The sequence below is a fragment of the Dromiciops gliroides genome, chromosome 4, assembly GCF_019393635.1.
Source record: "Dromiciops gliroides isolate mDroGli1 chromosome 4, mDroGli1.pri, whole genome shotgun sequence".
Lineage (NCBI taxonomy): Eukaryota > Metazoa > Chordata > Mammalia > Microbiotheria > Microbiotheriidae > Dromiciops > Dromiciops gliroides.
Window position 1 is genome coordinate 328,794,302 of NC_057864.1, and position 20,162 is coordinate 328,814,463.

Here is a 20,162-nt window from a genome sequence, read left to right on the forward strand (position 1 = left end):
ATTAGTTTATAGACAAGAAGTCCACAATGGGTAATCATTTACTGAATCCATTTGTACCCTAAGTACTTAGCACACTGCCTGATACATAGTAAGCACTTAATAAATGCTTGTTGGCTTGACTTGGTTGTTTCCTTTTTTTTTTTTTTAGTGAGGCAATTGGGGTTAAGTGACTTGCCCAGGGTCATACAGCTAGTAAGTGTTAAGTGTCTGAAGCCGGATTTGAACTCAGGTACTCCTGACTCCAAGGCCGGTGCTCTATCCACTGTGCCATCTAGCTGCCCCTGTTTCCCTTTTTTAAAAAACATAAAAGTATTTTATTATTTTCCAGTTACATGTAGAGATAGTTTTCCATATTTGTTTATATAAGATTTCTAGTTTCAAATTTTTCTCCCTCCCTCCCGCTTCCCCAAGACAGCAAGTAATCTGATACAGGTAATATATGTACAATCACATGAAACATATTTCTATATTAGTGATGCTGTGAAAGAAGAATTAGAGCAAAAGAGAAAAACAAAACAAAAAAAAATAGAAATAGAAGCAGTATGATTCAATCTGCATCTGGATGCCACAGTTCTTTTTTTCTGGATTTGGAGAGCATTTTCCATCATGAGTCCCTTGGAACTATCTCGGATCATTGTATTGCTGAAAAGAGTCAAGTCTATCACAGTTGATCAACACACAATATTGTTGATACTGTGTACAATGTTCTCCTGGTTCTGCTTATCTCACTCAGCATCAGTTCATACAAGTCCTTCCAGGTTTCTCTGCAATCCTCCTGCTCATCATTTTTTACAGCACAATAGTATTCCATTACATTCATATACGACAACTTGTTCATTCCCCAAATGATGGGCATCCTATCAATTTCCAATTCCTTGCCAACACAAAAAGAACAGCCATAAATATTTTTGTACATGTGGGTCCTTTTCCCTTTTTTTAATGATCTCTTTGGGAAAAAGACCTAATAGTGGTATTGTTGGGTGGTTGTTTCCCTTTTTAAAAAAATTAGGAAGAATTGATGTTTCCACACAGAAGGATTAAAATACCTGTAATGCTAATCAGCACAGACAGTTTTGGTAAACTTATCTACTGTCTGAGAACTATTTATACAATTCTGAGAGCAATCTATGCTATGGTCATTTAAGAACATTTTAGAACTGTACTTTCCCAAAGTATTTGACTGTATGAAATCTCCTAGACTGTTAACAATCTGAAAACTTTCTGATTTAAGTACATTTTTATTTCATTACAATTAAAATAATTTTAAGTGTCTTGAATATATAGTAGTGTCCTAAGATTCATAATAGCATTTGCTTCTTAGAAATGTAAAAATTAGGAAATTTATGTTATATGATTCCATAGAAAATTAATTTGTATAAATGCTATTTACATATATATATCCATATATACAATTTTCAGAAAAGTTAGGTATTTTGAAATTTTATTTTAATATGGTTTTATAAAAAAAATTGAAAGCAAGGTAAATAAGAAGTTATAACCAAATAATAGCTAGTATCTATGTAATGCTTGATGGTCTGCAAAGCATTTCACATATGTTAAATGATTTGATCCTTAAAATCACCCTACTCATTTATTCCTATTTTCCAAAAAGCATTTTTCAATCATATGTTACATATAAAATTCTATTTTAGCAATATCTGAAAAACCCAAATTGTTTTGTTATAGTAGAATTTTATTTAAATGACAAGTTGTTGAAAATCACATTCTTAGTAAGTAGGAACTACACATGAAAGAGTTAATGGCTGGTGTCACTGAGTGAATTTGGTAAAAGGAAAAAAAAACGGTGTTTTGAACTTTGGTAGTAGGTGATCTATAGGTACTAACTTCTTTAGGTATTTCCTCTTTTAAGTAGCAACTTAATTTTGCTCTAATTGAGTGCAGAAGATTCATTGGTTTTTAGATGAAAGTGAGTGAGAGATGGTAGATAGGAAGGAGGTCTAAATGATCACTGATGCTTTAATGAAAACAAACAAACCCAGCGCAATGGAGACTAAAATCAGAGAATCCTGATGTTAGCAGGAATCTTTGTTTATCTAATCTGTGTCCCTCATAAAGTCAAAACAACTCTCTTATCCCCCCATTGGGGCTTTATGTAATATAAGAAGACTGACTAATTGACCAGAGAACACATTTATGGTAGATGAGTAAACAAGGAAATTTGATGAAGACTATTTTGTGCCACTGTATAACTCTGTTATACAGAATGCTGTTTTATAATAGTAGTCATTGTAATGAGATTTTAATTGTATTCATATAACATAATTTGGATATAATGAATATAACCATGACAAAGCATTTTAAAGGACATACCTGGCATATTCAGACATAAGGCTATAACTTTGAACATTTAAGAAGGAAATTATGTATAGGTCAGCAAATTTACCTTCTAATTGTATTTGAATGTTTTTGTACGTAATTATTCATTACTAAAAATGTCCTGGGAAAAAAAATTCATATTGGCATAATAATAGCTTCTACAAAGATGTTACCATATCTATACTATACAAATGAAATGAGACTCTATAAGAAATGAAATGAAATACTCAGGTAGTTTCAGAAAACTAGGTATAAATTTGGAGATCCCAAATAAAATCTTCAGAAAGGCCCTCTGACACTTGACAGAGTACCAATACTACCACATTAAAAACTATGATATAAATCAAGGGAAAAAATTTGAATCTACTCTTGTAAATAATTTTTTCATAGCATAGATTTAGATTATTCATTGAAAGTTAGGGACAATTAATCCTAAAGAATATTTATATAAAATTTCCATGAATTATTTTTACACTGAACCATTTAGACAAGTGGTTCTCAAACTTGGTGTGAGGGGGGAAAAGTATTATTTGAACTAAATACAGTTGTGTGCATTCATTATGAAAAATAGATTGAAAAGAGGTAAATAATTTTTTGTTGGTGAAAAATCAATTTAAGTTCAAGGCAGGAAATGCTGCCATGCATGCTTAGATTAATGATGATGTGTGATTCTAGGAAAACTGCTTAGGCTACAATTTCCTTACTTGTAAAATGTGTAAATTAGACAAGAACAGAAGTTTTCCGAAGTTAAAAAGCAAAACAAAACAGTGGGCCTTGTAAACTGATATCCTTATTTGTGCAAGTTGCAAAAAAAATTTTTGTTGAGGCTAATAGTAAATATATACCCTATCAGTTATTGAGAAAAAAATAAAGCGGATATGTGTATTAGCAATAGCACAAAAGCAATCTATTATTCATACAAAAGTACAGAGTTTTGAGGCAAGGTCTAGTTGGTCAATCTACATCAATTCATACAAACATAAATTTAGAGGTATAAAGAACCTCAGACTTCCTTCAATTTATATTTTTTATTTTATCTTATTTTTTTAAGCAGGACAATGGGGGTTAAGTGACTTGCCCAGGGTCACACAGCTAGTAAGTGTCAAGTGTCTGAGGCCAGATTTGAACTCAGGTACTCCTGAATCCAGGGCCGGTGCTTTATCCACTGCACCACCTAGCCGCCCCTTCCTTCAATTTATAAATGAAGCAGAATACTTAAAGATAAATGACTTGCTCAAAGACACAGGAAAAAAAAAGTCAGAATTTGAACCTATGTATGGCTCTACCTCCCACTTTCAGAATTGAAATTCCTTGAGGACAGGGACTTTTAATTTTTTGTCTAAGATGCCCTAGTGATAAACATAAAGATTGTCAAACAGTAAATGCTAAGCTATTTAAAATATCTTCTGAACTAAATGATGACATTGTTATATAACACAATTATACAAGGAAAGATTGGAATAAACTTAGTCAATCCATGTCTCCATTATGACTTCAAGTTTACAAAACTGAGTTAGATACTGACAGTTTTATGAAAGACGAAATACTTTCACAGATCCAAGTATGACCAAATAGAATTCAGTCAGGGAGTTGGTCTAATTGACTTTTTTTATTTTTTATTTTTTGGTTTTGGTTTTGTAGGGAAATGAGGGTTAATTGACTTGCCCAGGGTCACATAGCTAGTAAGTGTCAAGTGGCTGAGGCTGGATTTGAACTCAGGTCCTCCTGAATCCAGGGCTGCCCCTGGTCTAATTGACTTCTGAAACCCATTCCGAATTTGAAATGGTACAACTTAGCCTATTAAAAATACTTTTCTCCACATTCCATGTGGAGATCTAATGGATGTTGTGTCTTTTGCTCTATACTGATCAGCTTATATTTGTTTTTTTGTCAAACATTCTTTGAACACAAATATATGCAAGAAAAAATTTACTAATAAAAGCAAGGCTGAGAAAGATCCAAAGATTCATAAAAATAGCAACAGATTTAAAATTCTCTAAGTTATGTTCAAGTTTAATGAAATGCTCAACTATTTCAAGTTATATCTTTTCAAAATAATGATGTCTGGAAAAAATGAAATGTATGATTAAGTGAAAAGGACAAAATAAATAGTACTATGAAAAGAATAATAATTTGAAAAATATGAATATAGTCTCTAATTCTCAGAATATTTCATGTCTTTTACAGTGACCATATTTGAAAGAGCAGACCGAATAAACAGGTGTGTAGGAGGCAAAAATCCAGCAGATGGCTCTCAATGTTCAGTTTTTAAAAGGCACTAGTAAATTTCAATTTCCAAAGAAATTACGTTTTTAAAAATTCTATATCTTAATGTTAATATCATTAAAAAACAAAATAATTTAATATCTAGAAAGATATAATGCTGCATAAGAAAGAAAAGGAAATTTTATAGTCCTAGAAAATATTTCAAAGGCATATATAACAGGAACTAAACTTAAGTTTTAAAACAGAAAGGAAGAATAAAAGAAGATTCCAATGGTTAAAAGGCATGATATCAACACTGGCATAACCAATAGAAAGTTGCAAGTTCCTGACTTGGGTCAGGAAGACTTGAATTCAAGTTCTACCTCTGCCACATACAAGATATGCAACTTTGAGCAAGTCAATTACGGTCTAAGTGCCCCTGGAAAATCTCCAATGCTAATTTGAAAAGAGGATTATTGTTAAATGTTCCTAATTGGGCATTCTGTACAGTGAAGAAATCACAGGTCTGGTTAAAAAAAAAAAGAAAAGAAATAATCCAATCTCATAGGATGCTAACTATTGTCCTACACACAACCAGCCTTCTGACCTTACTATTCCACCAAAATAGCTCTCTCCAACGTTTCTAATGATCTCTTAGTTGCCAAATCCAATGGCCTTTCTCAATCCTCATTCTCCTTGATCTCTCTGCAGCCTTTGACATCTTTGATCATTTTCTACTCCTTGATACTCTCTTCTCTCTAGGTTTTCAGGACACCACTCTCTCCTGGTTTTGCTCCTACTTGTCTGTTTTCTTCTTTGTCTCTTCTTGTTGGATTCTCTTCCAGACTGCACAGGCGTTCCTCAGCATTCTGTCCTGGGCACTCTTCTCCCTCTACATTAATTCACCTGATTATCTCATCACTTCAATATATATTAGTATCTCTATGCTGATGATTCTCAAATCTACATATCTTGGCCCAACCCTTCTGTTGACCTCCAGTCTCACATCTCCAACTGTCTTTCAGACATCCCAAACTGGGCGTTTAATAGACATCCTAAACTAAACATGTCCAAAACAGAACCTATTTTCTTTTCTAGTCCCTTAAGCTCGCAAATTAGGAATTTTCCTCGATTCCCTTGACATTCAATTCAATTCAATAAATATTAAGCACTAGGTACTGGGGGGGCATTGGAGATACAAATAAGAAAAAGAGTCCCTGCCCTTAAGAAATTTACAATCAATCTAACAGAGGAAGGTAACACTCAAAAGAAAACTGCAAAGTAAAAGTCGGGATGGGGGGGAGGGAGAAAGAATGACACACAATAGGGTATATCTTGCTCCATGCAGTTGAAACCAAGCAGTGCTACAGAGATAGTGGAGTGAGTCATAACGTCCAAATGCTGCTCTCTGTAAGGGAGAGCTTTGGGAGAAATTTAGTGTTCCACCCTCCACTCCACCAATCAGAGAGAAGATGCTGAGGAGAGTGGGAAGGAGTTGATAATCCAAGGCTGTCAGCACCATGAGGATGAGAACTGGAGTGATCAGTATATTCTGGGTGGGCAAACTTATTCAGTGGAGTAGAAATCAAGCAAAGCTGTTGCCAAGGCCTGTCATTTCCCCCCTGCAACACCTCTTCTCTCCTCTGATATTGCTACCACTCTGGTGCAGACCCTCAGCACCTCATGCCAGGATTACTGAAATAGCAATAATCTGTCTGTCTACCTCAAGTCTCTCCCCACTCCAATTCATCTTCCATTCAGCCCCTAAAATGATTTTCTTAAAGCACAGGTGATCCTTCCCCTACTCAGCAAACTCCAGTGGTTCCCTATTGCCTCCAGGAGCAAATACAAAATCCTCTGGCATTCAAAGCCCTTCATAACCTAGTCCTCTCCTACCTTTCCAGTTTTCTTACATTTACTTTCTAACCATATTTTTCAATCGAGTGAAACTGGCCTCCAAGCTGTTCCATGAACAAGATACTTCATTTCTCAGATCCGGGCATTTCTATCAATGCCCTCCATGCCTGGAAAGCTCTCTTTTCTCATCTACTCTTATTGCTAAAGTGCTCAGCCCAGTGCCTGGCACTTAGTAAGTGCTATATAAATATTAGCTTCTTGGCTTCCTTTAGGTCCCAGCTAAAATCTCCCTTCTATAGGAAGCCTTCCCCAAACCTTCTTAATTTCAGTGCCTTCGTTCTGTTAATTATCTCCTATTTATCCTGTATATAGTCTGCTTTATATATATTTGTTTGTATGTTGTCTCTGCTATTGGATTATAAGTTCCTTGGGAGGGGAAAAGGAAGGGAGAGAAGAAGAAAAATCTGGAACTCAAAAATCTTACAAAAAATGAATGTTGGAAACTATCTTCACATGCAATTGGGAAAAAAAAATACTATTAAAAAGAAAGATTGTAAGTTCCTTGAAGGTAGAGACTCTCTTTTGCCTCTTTTTCTATATCCAGTGCTTCACATAATTCCTGGCACATAGTAGGCACCTAATAAATGTTTATTGAGTGATTGTGTAGACAATAACATGTTTTACATACTAGTGTTTTGTTTTTTTTGTTAAAGAATCACCAAGTGGAAATCTAGGTACTTGTTGAATGAAACAGGTTACCAATAAAGAACTGTAGAAAAGTGAAGTGGTAGAAAGAATTAGAGAAATTTGTAACTGAAGAAAAAAGAGGCCCCAACATGAGGTGAGAACAAGTGATAACTAATGGGTAGCAGGAATGCTTCATTTGCTTTCACATGATGACAGGAAGGACAGCTCCTGTTGGCTAAATGCTATGCAGAGGATCCAAGAGGATACAGATAGAAGTCAAATAGAAAAAGGACTCAAGGATACACTTGGGGAAAAGGAAAAGAATAATCAGAAAAAAATTATGTTACATAATCAGAGTGTGAAAACAGATATCTAACACCTGCTATTTCTAGGGTTCTTGGGTTCCAGGTCCTGAGCTATTGTCCCTGGGGACTGACAGGAAGTGGTGGCTGAGGTATGGCAGTGAATTAACATGGCTGGTTTATATCACCTCTTGTATACCTCTCAGGATATACTATATCTTGAGAACATAGTACAAAAGGAAGTTGTGCAAGAATACTTCCCAATGAGAACCTTCTGCTAAAGTTAGGCTAGAAATATCACTGACTACCAAATATGTTATATTTGTTCTTAGGACAAATCCTACTTCTTCCATAAAGATTTTCCAGTTACTCAGGTCCCCAATGATCAATCATTCTTAACACTGACCAACTATAGTATTTTGGACTCTATAAACATTGTCCTGCAACTGTTTTACCAAGGCAACAAATTATATATGATGATTTCTTTATGCCTCACGTGGAGTCTATTCTGGTACTATATAACAAGGACTAAATAAATACTAGCTGAAGTAAAGTTAGATGAAAATAACTTCATTAATATACACACACACTTATGAAAAAAAACTAGTATGATAAAGACCACACGTAGCAGTTACAGGTAAGAAATGCAGTCAAGCAAAAATAAGAAGATGGATTATAAAAAGGAAACATTATGATCAGAGGTTCAATTCAGCAAACATTTACACAGTGCCTACTTTGTGAAAAAATACTGTGCTAGAAACTACTGGGGGAAATAAGGAAAAGGAGACACAATTCATGCCTCCAAGGTGTCTGTGACCTATTATAGGAGAAACGGCATGCACACATAGAACTACAACTCAAAGCAGAATGCAATGTCTAATGGGAGAGGTAAAGGTAAAAAGGGTATCAGAAAATTGAGAAAGAAGAGATTATAGCTGATGTCTGACTATTTGTGGGGTGGGAATCTGGATCAGGAAATATTTCATGAAAGACAGAATGAGAGAACATTTATTAAGCACTTAGTATGTGCTAGGCACTGTGCTAAACAATGAGAATACAAATAAAAGCAAGTTGAAAAAGTCTCTACCCTGAAGCACCTTACACAGTAACAGATGAAAATATACTCATATTGAGGCACTAGAAAAGGGGAGAGGTAAAGGAAGGATATCTGTTAAGGAGCAATGCAGTGGGGAAAAATGGAGACAGTCTAGGTGAAAGTGAAGTGAAGCATGGCTGGGGTCTTTCCCCAAATAATGCTCAGAGGGAAAATGTCACCAATTAGGCAAGGAATGCCTCAGAGTAGAATTCTCCTAGGCAGGTGAACAGCAGGAGGTAGAGATGAATGAGTGAATGATAATATTTGACTTAGTTTTATCCATTCTATATTTATTGCTGAAATTGGTCTATATTTTTTTGGTGTTATTTTTATCTGGTTATAAAATCAATACATATTTGTCTCATAAAAAGTACTGGAATAATGGTATATACTCTATTTTTTATAAATAAAATATGTAATAGGATTATTTTTACTTATAAGTTCTAAAAGAATTCCACTGTGAAATCACCTGGCACAAATATTTTTTGGTTTATTTTTTGTAAGGTAAATCTTTGATGACTGAGTGACTCCTCTAATTTCAACACTTAAGATATCTCATCTACAAAACAATTTTATTTCCTGCTGTGTCATTTTTTGGCAGTTTCTTGGTATATAATTAACTACTAGAATTATCTGATTTGTTTGACCACAGGTGATTTTTTTTCAATGCATTTACTAGTTTGGCTAATTTTTTCTTCTTTTGTTTTCCTTGAAAAAATTTTCATTGCAAGTGGCATCTCTGGGAGGGAGTATGGTGAGAAACATGTGAAATTTGAGAAACGTAAAAACAAAATGTATAAATTTTAAAAAATATTTTTTAAAAGTAAAAGAAACTGAGGCCTAGAATAAGTGAAAAATTCGTCCTAAACCTCACAACTAGTAAGTAGCTGTAAAAAGAACTCAAATTCTGGTCTTGTGACTCCAAGTCAATAGCAGTGTCTCCCTTTTTGTGCTTTCTAACAAAAACTTTTGAGCTTAAAAATTAAGAAACTACTTAAAATGCAAAAAGGAAGGAAGGAAGGAAGGAGCGAGGGAGGAAGAAAGAAAGAGCAAAGAAAAGGATGTAAAGTATTCCCCAATATTATTTTTAAATTTCTTTTGTGTATGTTGTAGTCTCTCCTCTTCAAGATTTAATTTTGCAGATTTGTAATCTCAATCTTTGGACTAAATTTGAAAATTGCCCATCAATTTAATCGATCTTTTTGAAAAAGCAACTCAGTTTTAACCAGTAACTTTATTAACTGATTTTCAAGTCTACTTGTTTCTGTTCTTATGCTTATAATCTCTCTCTTTTTCAACTTTTTCAGAGGCTCTTCTGTTGGTTCTTTTCTAGTGCCTGAATATATAAATTTAATTTCCTTATTTTTAACTTTATTTCTTATTACTGAGACTTTGATTCAAAGAACAGCTTTGGCTAAATTTCTTAACTTGCACAGTTCCTGGCACATACTGGGAATGTAATAAATGTTTGATGATTTATAGATTGGTCCCACTGGCTTTTCTATGCAGTGCTGTCTTTTATATATTACACTATGATTTTTTCCCCATTTTCTTTTTAAAACTCCAATTACTATTAAATAGATGCTTTTCAGGTTCCATATAGTGGTATAATTTTACTAATTTGACTGCTATTTAATCCTATGGTGTCATGGTGTGAAAATAAAGTTAAGCATAATTTCTGCCTGTTTAAATTTATATAGGACATCTATATAATCTAGTATGTGATCAATTTTTGCAAAGGTCTGATATTTTTTTGAAAATGATGTAGTCTTTCTTTTCCTTTTTCAATTTATTTGTTTTTCTCTACTTTCTTTTATATTTATCCTCTCTGACAACTGTCTTTTTACTAGTAGGGATAGGGATATAGGGATATAGTTTAGTGATCTTTGCCCTTTTCTATTAATAATAATAGCATACATATCTATCCTATATAAATCTGATGTCAGTTATTATAGCTGTATAACAAAAATATATAATTTTGTAACTATAAGTATGTTAATATTTTTGTTAATAATTTGCCATTCAGTTTATATTCCTTTCTGTACTACTTAGAAAGGTGTCTCTTTCTGGATTTGGACAATGAAAGATAATAAGATAATAGATTCAGAATGATGGCTTCAAGATATGATGGGATGAGGAAACCCTGAACCAGTTTGCAAGCAGTGACACAAACTCCTGGAAAAGATGAGAGAAAGAGGATCAGATCAAGGATAGAAGTAATATGATCAGCCCTGCCAAGGAGACAGACATGTCTTGCTAAATGACAGGGATAAAGGAGGAGGTAAAGACAAATGAAGATAGAAGTTTTGAAGTGTGGAGTAAGGGGAAAATGTGAGCTCATGGTCCTGTACTTCTGTGATTTTTTTCACTAATGTAGTTGGCAAGGTCTTCTCAAAGGACGGTGAGAAGGGCTTCGAGAAAAAGGAGTCACTAAAGCAGCCACTACAATGCTGCAAAGTAACACTGAACAGCAGCATGAAGAAAGAGGTACTGAAAATGAAAACAGTTAGGGACTAAGTGTTAAAAAAGAAAATGAAAGTTGTTCTCTTACATTCCTTTAACAAAATCTACCTTCATCATTTGGATTTTCTTCATATATAACTTTTTGTTCTTTACTGCATATATAAACATACTAATTATTTTGTAATGATTTCAAAATTGACCTAACAATTTCAAATACTAATGTAATCAAAGCAATGCTAAATTAAGCTACAAAATTTAACAGTTTAGTAGTGAGGTTTTTCCATAAAATGAAATGTATGTGATGTTTTCAATCTCCACAGGGGAATAAAAATTTCTAAAGATCTTATAAAAGTAGCAATTTCACATTACTGAAAAATATGCACAGCCAAAGGATTATTTTGATAAATGCATAATAAAGGTCATTTAAAGATCAGATCTCACAACCTTAATGAAAATTCATTGCTGCTTTTTTAAAAGTTTGTACTTTTCTTTGTTAGGTAGATCTGTATTTTAAAAGTGCAGAAAAGTGGAACTAAAAGTAAGTTCATGGTGTTTAATCAAACAACAAAACAAACTAGGGCAATTATAATAGAGTAAGGAAGGTAATAATAATTTAACTTCTCTCAAATAGTCCTTAAAAACATATTCAAAGAAAGGGCAGTCTAGCCTATTATAGCCTATGTCTGCAATGGTATTATCTACAAACAAATGTTGTTATGTTATTTTTATAATATTATTTTATTTATAGGTGATATGATATTGTTATGTATGTTATGTCAAATTACTTCAATTTTTTAAAAGATCCCTTACCTGTTTTTCAGCATGTCCATATTCAGCTCCTTGGTGTGGCAAAAAATAGCAAATGTGGCCATTATTTTTGGCTTTTTCTCTTAAAGCCATAGCTGTTCGTACAGTAGCATTTCGAGCATGCACAAAAACCATCACCTAAAACAAAATAAAAGCATTTTATTCAATAGATGAAGGCTGAAGATTATTAAGTAGAATACAAATATAAAATGGTTTCTTTCTCTAATAAACTTTCTTTCTTATGATGTTGGCCATTCAGTTCTTTAAGCACCATTTTCCCTCAACTAAACATGCTTTATAACAGATACTCCCCCAAGAAACCAAAGACAGAATGGATGCATGAATGAAAAAACTTTACTAAACACTTTGTATCAAGCATTATGCTAAGCATTAGGGATACAAAAACAATCAAGTCAGACACAGCCAATAGAATTTACATTCTAAAAGAGAAGACAACACATTAAGGGGAGAAACAGTAGTGAATGGGGGCAGGGTGTACAATGGGGAGGGCAAAATAGGTGGGAAATGTCTGATAAGTGGTAGGGCCCCTTCTGAGCAAGATAAAGTGACAGGTCAATTTTCAAAGCCAAGGTCCCATAGGCAGAATCCGAGGTCTGGTTGGTTGTAGGAGGAAAGTAAAGGGACCAATTTGCACAAAACTATTTATAGCAGATTTTTTTTTGTGGTGGTAAAGAATTGAAAATTGAGGGGACACCCATCTAATCTGTGGTATGGGGGGCAGCTAGGTGGCTCAGTGGATAAAGCACCAGCCCTGGATTCAGGAAGACCGGAGTTCAAATCCGGCCTCAGACACTTGACCCTTACAAGCTGTGTGACCCCTGGGCAAGCCACTTAACCCCCATTGCCCCACGGGGGGCGGGGAGGAGAATATATATATATAAAAGCTGTGGTATGTAATTATGATCTAATATTATTAGGCTATAAGAAATGATGAACAGGAAAGCTTGGAAACAATTTTTACAGCCAGTATTTCTGCTAAAGGCCTCATTTCTAAAATATATAGGGAACTAAATCAAATTTATAAGAATTTAAATCATTCCCCAATTGAGAAACGGTCAGAGGATATGAACAGGCAGTTTTCAGATGAAGAAATCAAAGCTATCTATGGCCATATGAAAAAATGCTCTACATCACTAGTGATTAGAGAAATGCAAATTAAAACAACCCTGAGATACCATCTCATACCTATCAGATTGGCTAAAATGACAAAAAAGGAAAATAATAAATGTTGAAGAAGATGTGGAAAAACTGGAACACTAATATATTGTTGGTGGAGCTGTGAACTGATCCAACCATTCTGGAGAGCAATTTGTAACTATGCCCAAAGGGCTATAAAACTGTGCATACCCTTTGATCCACTAATACCACTATTAGGTCTCTCTCTCAAAGAGATCATTAAAAAGGGAAAAGGACTTACATGTACAAAAATATTTATGGCTGCTCTTTTTGTGGTGGCAAAGAATTGGAAATTGAGGGGATGTCCATCAATTGAGGAATGGCTAAACAAGTTGTGGTATATGCATGTAATGGAATACTATTGTGCAGTAAGAAACATTGTGCAGGAAGATTTCAGGGAAATCTGGAAGGACTTACATGAACTGATGCTGAGTAAGATGAGCAGAACCATGAGGACATTTTACATAGTATCAACAACATTGTGTGATGATGATCAAGTATGATAGACTTAACTCTTCTCAGCCATACAATGGTCCAAGATAATTCCAAAGGACTCGTGATGGAAAATGCTCTCCACATCCAGAAAAAAGAACTGTGGGATCTAGATGCAGATGGAACCATACTGTTTCTACTTTGTTTTTGTTTTTTTGTTTTTTGAGGTTTTTTTCCTTTTGTTCTGATTCTTCTTTCACAGCATGACTAATGCAGAAATATGTTTAATGTGATTGTACATATATAACCTATATCAGATTATTTTCTGTCTTGGGGGGGAGGGAAGGGAGGGAGAAAAATTGGAACTAGAAATCTTACAAAAACAAATGCTGAAAACTATTGCTACATGTAACTAGAAAATAAAATACTTTTATGCTAAAAAGAAAGAAAGAAAGAAAGAAATTATGAACAGGATGCTTTCAGAAAAACCTGGAAAGACTTACATGAACTTATATAGAACAAAGTACACAGAACCAGAACAGTATACACAGTAACATCAATCCTGTATGCTGATCAACTGTGAATGTCTTAGCTATTCTCAGTAATACAATGATCCAAGACAACCCCAAAGGACTTATGATGACAGGCTATCCATTTCCAAAGAAAGATCTGATGGAGCCTGAATGCAGATCAAAACATACTTTTAAAAAACTATTCTTTTTGATAATTGTTTTCTTTTAAAATATGACTAATATGGAAATATGTTTTGCATGACTGCACATGTATAACCTGTATCAAATTACTTGTCTTCTCAATTGGGGGGGGGGGCAGGAAGGTAGGAGGGAAAGAACTTGGAACTCAATTTTTTTTAAATGAATGTTAAAAATAATTTTTACGTATAACTGGGAAAAATAAAATATTTTTAAAGAGTTCTAAAATCTTAGAATAGTTCATTACTTATTAAATAAAAAGAACAATGGGTCTATGTCTCAGTAGTTACCATGATTTCCTAATTGGTTTCTTAGAGAGATACTGCTCGACTAACAATTATCTATCCATCTCAAACTAGGTATTTTATAGACAACTCAATTTCAACATATCCAAAAGAGGACTCACCTTCCAAACCTATCCTCCACACCCCCCAAAACCCTCTTCTGAACTTCCATATTTTTGTTGAAGTCATGGTAATCCTTCTAATCACTTAGTTTGGTAACTTCAGTATAATCTGATCCCTTATTCTCCCTCACCCTAAATATTGAATGAGCTGCCAAATTATGCTCATTCTGCCTCTACAAAATCGCGGACATCTCTCCCAGTCTCTCTGCTTTCACAGCCACCATAACGCATAGCCTGTGCTATTTTATTAGCCTCCCTATTTTCAGTTTTCCCCCTTCCAAATCCATCCTCTAAACAGCTATTTTTTTAAACTTATTACACATTATACCACTTCAAGGACACAAAGCCAATCAAACTGGCCTTCTTCCTGTTTGTCATATGTGGTACACATGACAAGAACTGATCTCCTCACCTTGTCCTATTAAAATCCCTAGTTTTCTTAAGGACTTGACTCATATGTGATATGCTATATGATATCATTTTTGACCTATTCCCAGCTTCCAGCATCTTTCTCATCACAATTTCCTTTTGTTGGAATCTATTTTATATTTAACCATATAGTACATGTTTTCTCCTCTGACAGAATATAAGATCATTGCTGGCAGGGATTGTTCCATTTTCCTATGTGTTTGCTCAGTGTTCAGCAGTGCCCAGTACAAAGTAAATGCTTAATAAATGATTGATGAATAATTGATTGAACGTTGTTCATATCTATAAATGATGTCTTATTTCAGGAACCTAATGCCAAGTTTATAGGTGTACTACTCAATAACCTGCATTGTCTAACACACAGCAAGGAAAGTACTTGGTAAATCTTAAATTACTTTTTAAATATGAAGTATTAATTAGTGAACAAGCATTTATTAAGCATTTATAAAGTATTAGGACTATGATAAGTGCTAGAGATGCAAAGAAAAGCAAAAATATGATCCCTGTGCTCAAGAAGCTCACATTCTGGTGGAGCAGAAAACAAACTGTGCACATTAACATAGAGAGTTAATGGAAGGTAAACAGAAAGAAAGCACTATTTTATTACTCTTATAATGACTAATAACACCATTGTTAAAGTAACAATTTAGAAAATCAAGTTCTTATAGTTATTGTCAGTCAGTCAATAAACATTTATATGTGAGGCACTGTTAAAAACTGGAAATACAAAGAAAGGCAAAACAAAAACAAAAACAAAAAAACAGTCCCTGCCCCCAAGTAACTCATGATCTAATGGGGGAAAACAATGAAATATAAAAAGAATCTGAAAATTATAAAAGAGAAGAGAGTTGAAAGATATAAGCTTGTGGGCATGAGCAGATGGAAAATGATGACATAGCTACCCTGGATGCCCCCCTTAAATGGAGGATCTGAGAGAAGGTCTCTGATGTCTTACTGGGCACCATCTCTAACCAGAGGGATGGAGGGTGCCCAGGGGCAGAGGTTGCTGAGAAGATGTGAGCTGATGTAATTCTGCAGGATGATGACATAATGAAGTCCAGGAGAGCAGCCAGTTGGAAAATGATGATATAGTTACACTAAGTGTCCTCTTCATGTCCAAAGGAGCAAGAGGGGAGAATTATAGTTATAGAGAAGATGTAAAGCTCTACAGATAAAAGTAACCTGTGTCAAAAGCCTTTAGGAAAAAAAAGGTTTCATGATTCATTTGAAAGACTTTAAATTTACTAATTACAACTATCAAAGGCATAAAATTTAGGATTTCATACCTCGTCAGACACCTGAAGCAGAAAGATAGTTGGCTCGTTTTTCTAAAATGAAATGAAGATTTTTGGTTGCTATATACATAATTTATCATATAAAATGATAAAAAAATTAATTTGGGGCTTCTAAAGACAAGCATTTCTGAAATTGTTTCTGCCTCATTTTCAACTAGAAAAAGACTGTGACCTTCCTACTTTGGAAAAAACAGTAAAGAGAATCTAATATTTTAAACTTTTATGGAAGAAATCTTATATGTTGTAGGATTAAAGTGCTACTCAGATCTATTCCTATCATATTGTGTTTTCCCAACTATGTTTTGAAAACCTAGCTAGAAAGTTCAGTAAGCTGGAACACTCAATTTCCTGACTGTGCTGGCAATGAACTTGCTGGTATAAGAAGAATATATTTTCTTTTCCTGCTAAGCAGATTTTTTATAAACTCAAATGTCCTAAATTTTCTAGAAAAAATCAAAATATAAGTGCAATGGATTCCTATCCTAAAGCGGTTTCTAATGTCTTCTTAAGTGTTTTTTATCTAAATGATATTGTCACAACAAGATGAAAAATAATGCTAAGCACTTGTCAAGTTAGCATAGAAGTCTTATTTAAAAATTGATTTAAAAAAATTGATTTAACTATACACAAAAACTTCATAATGAAGTGTCAGGCTATTGTTTATTTATGTATATATGTAATATATTCATATATTATACATATAAAATATATTGAACTGTATAAGTTTTAAACTGATATTTGGTATAAAATCTGTAATAATTATTAATGAAAAAGCTTCAAATAAATAAACACCATTTTCAATTCAAGGACTGTGGATTGAAGCACCTATTATGTGCTACTAATGGTTTCTTTTTTAATCTTTGTATCCCTAGAATCTAGGAATATTCATGCTACCTATTTTCTTCAGTTCTTTTGATTTTAGGGAAGAAAATTTTTTTTAAATTAATTTTTTAAAAATCCCACTATCTTCCAGACAGTGTATGAGATGATGGGGATACAAATACACAAATAGAAACAGCTCCTGCTCTCAAGAAGGTTACTTTCTACTGGGAAGAAATAACATGCAAATACATTAAGTAAAAAACTTAAATATGTAACTTTTAATATTAGCAATATTAAATCAGCTATCTCTGAAGTTAGACCACCAAGACACCAGTGGGTCTTCTTAGGACATTTTCATGTCTTCACAATTCTGGAAATGACATGTAAATTCAAGTTGAATTTACTAAATGTTTTCACTTAGGCAAAAGGTATTGTCATATAAAGGCTTGTGAGCTACCTCTGGAGTCAAAAAGATCTGAGTTCAAGTTCTGCTTCTGACTCATATTAGTGGTGTGACCATAGCAAGTCTGAGTTACTTAATCCTCTGGAATCCCAAGCAACTGTACAAGGCTATAAAATACAGAAGAATGGCTGATCTCCTAATGTGTCTCTAAATCAGGAAGTATTCTATACTAAAAAAAAATCACCATTGCAGATGAAAATCACTTACAGTGCAAAAAAAAAAAATCACATATATCAGGGACATTATAGATATTGGTTCCTCCTTTATCAGAGAAGAGTCAAATCTCTCCACAACTATTAGCCACCATAATTTGGCAATTTTTTTTCATCCACGTTATTTTGAAAATTTTCAATAGTGGATGATTTTGGAATTCATTCAATAAGCAACAGAGTCAATCACTTAAGCATTTCAGAGAAGTATTTAACATTAATAGTAATTGTGTTATTACATACATTAAAATAAATGACAGAAAAAGTTTTTATGTATACACACACATAAATGGTTCTGACAGATCTTTGGAAAACAACACATCTGAAACATCCATGTTTTTGCTAAAATAAGTATGACCTACCTATGTATTCAAAATTAATTGTCTTAAAGTTGAAAGTGAATAAAATACTACTTTTTCCTTAACCTCTGTTAATAATTATAAGTATCAATGAACTTAGGATATAATTTTTCTTATCAAACAAGGTAGGTAGTTATCATGAAGGTATGTAAAGAAAAAGTACAACTTATTTTAACTAGGGTTAATTAAGCCTGTCTTATTTTATAAATCATTGGCTATACCCTGTGCATTAAATTATGCAAATAAGCTAGGGTACGTAATTTAGAATAGAAAGAAGTGGTGCCACAGTTCCAAGCAACATAATTAGATGCGAATTCTGCAGTTCAAAGCCAACTCCGCTTTCTCGCATTATGAGTCTGAAGTTCTTCTAAAGAAATCTTAGCTTTTAAGTGACAAAATATGCATTGCAAGCACAAACTAACAGATTCAGGTTAACATGAGTAAAACTGATTTAAATCATGGTACTGAATGTTGACATAAATTTCATCAATCTTGTGAAAGGGATTGTTGCTTATAAGTTTAGTTCTCAGGCAATTTCAACAGCTATATTTGCTTTAAAAAATACTTGTCATTTGCCCTCAGCCAAAGCACTAAAGTTGTTTTCAATATCACACTGAAAGAAGCTGAAGACTCAAGTTACTCTAGAAATCCTGATAATAAGATACAGTCATTCATGCCTGGAGCTAGCATTAGTCCATTCTAAATATGTTATTTTATGATTCTAATCTACTATGTATCACTGCCTATATAAAATGACAAGCAGCAGTAAATTAGTGACTCAAGAAACAATAAACTTTCAAAACTATTTCCAGGATGTTAAAATTACAAAAACAGTACACTTTTTCATTTTAATGTTATGACAAAAACACTTTATACTAGATTTCCCTAAATATTAAATACTTTTCATTTTAGTGACTGAAAATTATGTTCTCTCTTCATGAACAGGTAGAACTCTTAATGATAGGGTTCCTGAACAGTAAAACTGTCTTACCTAATTTATGTCCCAAAAATATAGCCAAAATGATCCTAAGATGATGAAAGAAATCAGTTACAAATCATAAATTCAAGTTCTGTTTATATAGGGATCATAAATATTCTTGCACTAAAGTAATTCTTTAAAATAATAATGACACCTGAATTCACTTTCAAAATTAATATGGATGAACTATATCATTGAATTTATTGTCAAGGTAAATGTTTTCGGCATAAACCTTGGATGGCGAAATCTTAAAGAAAACTGAAAACGAAAAGCAAGAATGCGTATTTTATTCATTTACTGAGTATAAGAATTTAGCAATCATACTACAACTAATCAAACTCTAAGATAAAAGGTAAGCATACTATAGTACACAATAAACACAGCAAAAAGGCTTTGAAACAAATCACTATTCCCTAAAGAAATTTAAATAAGATAATGTTTCTTGCAGTTCAATTTTAATATTAATGTTTAATTGTCAGTAATTTATCAATTTCAGCTTTTCACTTATAAAATCATAGGATCATAAGATATTAAGAGTTGGAAGACATTACCCTTATCTTAAATGACATTATTAGGTAATCATTATGGCAAAGATTTAAAACTAGAGATTGTCTTGAAACCCAGTGCTCATTCCAGTATATCATAATGATTTAGAAAAAAAATTTCAAATAGCATTCACTCATTCAACAAGTTTTGTAGTAAGCACTTTCTATGAGGTAGGCAAGGAGCAGCAACTATCCCAGAGTCAGTAAGACCTGAGTTTAAGTTGTACCCCTGACACATACAATCTGTGTGATGCTTAAGAAAGTCACTTTGATGACTGCAAATCTTAGATACCCCACACAACTAAGATGGTAAATTACATGGTAAGTGTTGAGTTGAATTGGTAGAAGAAATTTTCAACACAATTGCCTATAACAATGAAATTATAGGTCTGATTTAAAAATAACCTTGTCAGGCATCTTGTTCAGTCTCTGCCCACATGGAACTTATATTCTATTTAAAAATGAGAATCTATGAAGTTTCAATACAGTTCCTTTTTTCTATAAAGACCGAGTACTGGGGGTAGCTAGATGGCATAGTGGATAAAGCACCAGCCCTGTATTC

The 20,162-nt window shown here is 33.5% G+C and overlaps 1 protein-coding gene across 1 annotated transcript in view; it reads right to left on the reverse strand.

Annotated features, from left to right (window-relative positions):
* ASCC3 (activating signal cointegrator 1 complex subunit 3) overlaps positions 1-20,162 on the reverse strand; it is a 344,494-nt gene that overhangs the window by 198,659 nt on the left and 125,673 nt on the right. The window contains 1 exon segment of the mRNA XM_044004344.1: positions 11,758-11,892. Within this exon segment, the coding sequence (XP_043860279.1) occupies positions 11,758-11,892 (135 nt within the window).